The sequence below is a fragment of the Sphaeroforma arctica genome (assembly GCF_001186125.1).
Source record: "Sphaeroforma arctica JP610 unplaced genomic scaffold supercont1.786, whole genome shotgun sequence".
Classification (NCBI taxonomy): Eukaryota; class Ichthyosporea; order Ichthyophonida; genus Sphaeroforma; species Sphaeroforma arctica.
The window spans coordinates 37,747-42,976 of record NW_014039772.1 but is presented as its reverse complement, the minus strand read 5'-3'; the positions used below and the strand labels follow the sequence as shown (position 1 = coordinate 42,976).

Here is a 5,230-nt window from a genome sequence, read left to right as displayed (position 1 = left end):
TTTGAGTATGTACTACCACCCCACCCTCACTCGTTAACTAGATGAACACATCGTCTGTGTATGTACTACCACCCCACCTTCACTCGATAGCTATATGAACACATCGTTTGTGTATGTACTACCGCCCCACCCTCACTCGTTAGCTATGTGAACACATCGTCTGTGTATGTACTACCTCCCCACCCTTACTCGTTAGCTATGTGAACACATCGTCCGCGTATGTACTACCACCCCACCCCACCCTAACTCGTTAACTATATGATCACATCGTCTGTGTATGTACTAACAACCCATCCTCACTCGTTAGCTATATGAACACTTCGTTTGAGTATGGACTAGCACCCCACCCTCACTCGTTAACTATATGAATACATCGTCTGTGTATGTACTACCACCTCACCCTACCTCGTTAACTATATGAACACAGCGTCTGTGTATGTACTACCACCCCACCCTCACTCGTTAGCTATATGAACACATCGTCTGTGTATGCATTACCACCCTACCCTCACTCGTTAGATATGTGAACACATCGTTTGAGTATGTACTACCACCCAACCCTCACTCGTTAGCTATGTGAACACATCGTCTGTGTATGTACTACCACCCCACCCTCACTCGTTAGCTATGTGAACACATCGTCTGTGTATGTACTACCACCCCACCCGACGGGCTGAGTTTGGCCATCATTAGTGATACGTACTCAATCGGTAAGCAAGCGAGCGAGCAGGCAGCGGGTGTGTGCAGGTGTCGAGATGATCGTTTATTCCTAGCTTTTATGGGACATGTATTCTGGGTCCTTTAGCTATCTATCATTTAGACATTGAGAGCATTTTCTGAGTCACTTAGAGCTCTTTCTGAGTCACTGAGAGCTCTTTCTGAGTCGCTGAGAGCTCTTTCTGAGTCGCTGAGAGCTCTTTCTGAGTCACTGAGAGCTCGTTCTGGATTCTATGGGTGGTGATACATGGCCCTTCTTAGAATTACTTTATTAATAGCTACTAGTCTAAGTGGTACGTTAAACACTGTGCACACCGTCCGACCCGTCCCTATACCCATACATTGCGTTTAGGGTTTTAGAAACCCTATGCCCTGAGTGATCCCGTATGGATGCAGGGGGCGGTGGGACAGACAGGATTTGTTGTGTGTGTGTGTGCATGTGGCTATGACAGGCTTTATTGTGTGTGTGTGTGCATGTGGCTGTGACAGGGTTTGTTGTGTTTGTGTGTGCATGTGGCTATGACAGGGTTTTGTGTGTGTGTGTTTGCATGTGGCTGTGACAGGGTTTGTTGTGTGTGTGTGTGCATGTGGCTGTGACAGGGTTTGTTGGGCGTGTGTGTGCATGTGGCTGTGACAGGGTTTGTTGTGTGTGTGTGTGCATGTGGCTGTACCTGGCTACCCTAGTGTGTTTTTGAGTCATTACATCACAAGATAGGCCACTGTCTCGTACCGCAATACATCTCTGCACACCACCGACTCCGCATGTGTTCGTGGTGGAGGATAGAGATGATGCATTACTTTGACCCAATAGAAGCACAACACCATTGGCATCCCCTCCAAACACGGCTTCGGCACCGTTTCATATACACGAGGACACTCGTCTGTGTCAAAACAGGACAGTGCGTAGTGTTTAAGATGTGTGTATATGTGTGGATGGGCAAGGGTCGCCTGTCTGTTGTCTCTAACCCACTTCTAATAGATTCCCCATTAAAGCTGTTGTAGCTGTGGTGGTTGCTGGTGAATGGGAGCGTAAACAGCGTTCGCGAGCTCACTAACACAGCCACCAGAGAGAGTCTAGTCTAATCATAAGCCAAACTAACACGTGACAGGCAAGAGTGATCCATGAACTAAGCCACGGCGTATGTACACGGCAATCTGATTGGCCTGTTGTCAAAATGATTGCTAATCATGGAAATATTTGGGGTCGTTAACTCAGGACCTGGGATCGTACTCCGGATATGGCGGCGATGCTGATTGTGGACGTTGATTTCGCTCCGCCGAGATTGGTCCATGTGCGTGACCCAATGACAGGCCGAGTGACGGACGTCGACGAGGTAGATGGATGTACACACGTACACACACGCACATGTGTCTGACTAGATGTCATAGGGGTAGATGGATGTGCACATGTACACACATGCGCATGTGTCTGCCTAGATGTCACAGGGGTAGATGGATGTGCACATGTCCACACATGCGCATGTGTCTGACTAGATGTCACAGGGGTAGATGGATGTGCACATGTACACACATGCACATGTGTCTGACTAGCTGGATGTGGCACCGGCTGTCAGAGCATGCACGTGTGTGTGTTAGAATGTACACACGTACACACATGCACATGTGTCTGACTAGATGTCACAGGGGTAGATGGATGTGCACACGTACACACATGCACACGTGTCTGACTAGATGTCACAGGGGTAGAGGGATGTGGCACCTGGTGTCAGAGCATGCACGTGTGTGTGTTAGGATGTACACACGTACACACATGCACATGTGTCTGACCAGCGTGTGCCGATGCGCACACGTATGCATGAAGACTTGCGTAGTACTGTCGTATACATGCATGTACATAAATGTGTACTTATCATATACATCTGCACTGGCATGCAGGCGCCTCACTTTGCTGTGTACATGCACACATACATGTAGACGCTGTTATCAATTGACACACAGACGTTGTTAGTCAATTGGCTCGTCTGCGTTCTCTCAGTTCATAAACATGTGTTCTACTTGCCATTTGCACACTCTTTTCACACGGACACCCCATTAACATGTACACATACACGCACACGCACACGCACACGACCAGCAATCAGTGTACACCCACACTCTACACGTGAGCGTACCACCATGCCACACGCCATTCGCGTGCACTCATACATTCTCTCGTACTATCGCTCACAGGCCTATCTGGCGGAGGCTGTGAGGTTGGCCAATGAGAACTCGACCTCACTGCAGCGTGCACCCGCACCAGCCACACAGTTTGTGCGTGGCAAAGCGAGCCTTCTGCCCTTCACACCTGGTGGTATGGAAGAAGTTGAGTCCAGGAAAAAGGCCCTAGATCAGACCATTGGTGCGGAGGTATAGACCCCTGACCACAGATGTTGTTGGGCTGTGGTGGCTGTATACGTGCGTGTGTGTGTGTGTATTTTTAATTAGCGGGAGTCCCGTGGAACGATTTAATGGTCAACCTTGTGTGCAGCGGATGGGCTTATACCCGGGTATGCATATTCTAGCGTTGATGTATATGACACTTACTTTAAGGTTGGTTGAGCTATGTATGCATACGTGTGTAGTCTACATAAAGCTTCTAACATTTGATGCTGGTATGAAAGCATTTGCAGTGCAGAGTTGTTTGTGTATCTATGTATGTGTATCGTTAGGCTCTTCGAACCCTAGAAACCCTACCACAATAGAGTGACTACTACCACACCCTCCCTAAAACATATAAGAACCCTAGACACCCTGCCACAATAGAGTGATACCAACCCATCTCTGAACTACTACTCGTGCGTGTGGGTGGCTATAGGTGAGAGCCTCTAGTGCTGTGCTTGATTTTACAGATGTGTCTGCGCTGCAGTGGGTGCCGCCTGGCTTTGAAGAGGGACTGGATCTGTGGCGAGATGGGGTGGAGACGAGAGAGTGTGAGGTGAGCACGTGCAAGTTATATATATATGTATATATATATATATGTATATATGCATATGTATATGTATATATATATCTATGTATATATGTATATATGTGTATGCGTGTAGCTGGAGACAGGCGTGTGCTTATGTGCCGAGCTATTTGAATATGCATGTGCACGGCTATGCTGGACGTCAAGGGGTTCACTACGTTGGCGTGCACACCACTAGGGTTTGAGAAAGACTTGGATCTGTGGTGCGATGGAGAAACGCCACGGGAGATAGGGAATTATCAAGCAAGTGCGTGGATGTACGCGCCTTTGTGTATGTATGTATATATGTATGTATGTATATATGTATGTATGTATGTATGTATGTATGTATATATGTATGTATGTATGTGTGTGTGTATGTATGTATGTATGTATGTATGTATGTATGCAGTGTTTGTATAACCATGCGTCAAACTTCATGTATGGCTGTGCCTGTTTGAACATACATATCCTCATGCTTTCTACATATGTGTGCTAGTTGCTGCACTCGACCCCGGCAGCACCTCTGCGTTGATCTGAGGTATCCTTCTGTATAGTAAACGGTCCACATATATCTACAGACGCACTTGTGTACAGAGATAGCAAGGCCCGCATGTACTATAACTCACCTGTGCGTGGGTGTTTCTGAGGGCCAATTCAGTTGCAAGGGAGGGGGATAGGATGAGATATGTTTGAAACAGCTGGATTCGCACCAGCGCATAAACCTGTTTGTAGACCCGTGCGCAACTAGCAAATGCTAAACACAACTGTTGAACTCGCAGCAGTGGCTATGCACTATTGTATACTTTACCGCGAGTGTGTGTGTACGGAGCCATTGTGTAAAGCCTAAACCCTAAACCCTAAACCCTAAACCTCAAACTCTAAACCCTAAACAATCAACACATATCACCACATGCCACACACAGCAGCGCAACACACACAGAGGCGACACCTTAGACGCCATCATCAATGCCACAGCGGATATGCACTCGAGCGAATCAGAGGCAGACACAGACACGGACACAGAGAGTGACGGGGACGGTGTAGAACAGGGAACTCAGCTGGATGACATGGATGGACAGAACGGGGGTATGTATATATATATATACTCATGTGTGAGCCTACCTACAATGACATGTATACTTGCACATACACCTATACATCATATTTGTCTTTATACACATCCCTTGAAGTCAGCACACACATGTATACACATTATATCTACCTACAATGGTATAGCCACCATACCTTTCTCGCCCTTTTCCGCATCGCAGATACCACCTTGACCCGCACAGACAGTCTAGAGCGATTGCTCGACACAGCCACACCGCATGTACCCGTCACCAAAGCCAACAACTCAGTGGAAGAGGAGTGGGCTCATGCGATCGACATCACACACCCTGTACAAGACTTCTACACACGAGTACCTCACATGGCTAAAACCTACCCGTTCGAGCTGGATACGTTTCAGAAGCAGGTGTGATGTTATAGTGGTTTATTATACGCACGTGCGTTGAGGAGTGTGGGTAGGTGGCGGCGAACCCGCAGTACACATATGCACACACA

At 47.6% G+C, this 5,230-nt stretch overlaps 1 protein-coding gene across 2 annotated transcripts; it reads left to right on the top strand.

Annotated features, from left to right (window-relative positions):
- Positions 1-2,814: 2,814 nt before the first annotated feature.
- SARC_08592 lies at positions 2,815-5,147 on the top strand (the record flags this gene model as incomplete). Of its 2 annotated transcripts, none has more annotated exons than XM_014297432.1 (4): positions 2,815-3,084; positions 3,533-3,652; positions 4,591-4,753; positions 4,939-5,147. In XM_014297432.1, the coding sequence occupies 4 exons, from the start codon at positions 2,854-2,856 to the stop codon at positions 5,145-5,147; spliced, it is 723 nt and encodes a 240-aa protein (XP_014152907.1). The 2 variants fall into 2 exon arrangements, with proteins under 2 accessions (XP_014152907.1, XP_014152906.1); XM_014297431.1 differs by having other exon boundaries at positions 2,854-3,084; positions 4,594-4,753.
- Positions 5,148-5,230: the final 83 nt, after the last annotated feature.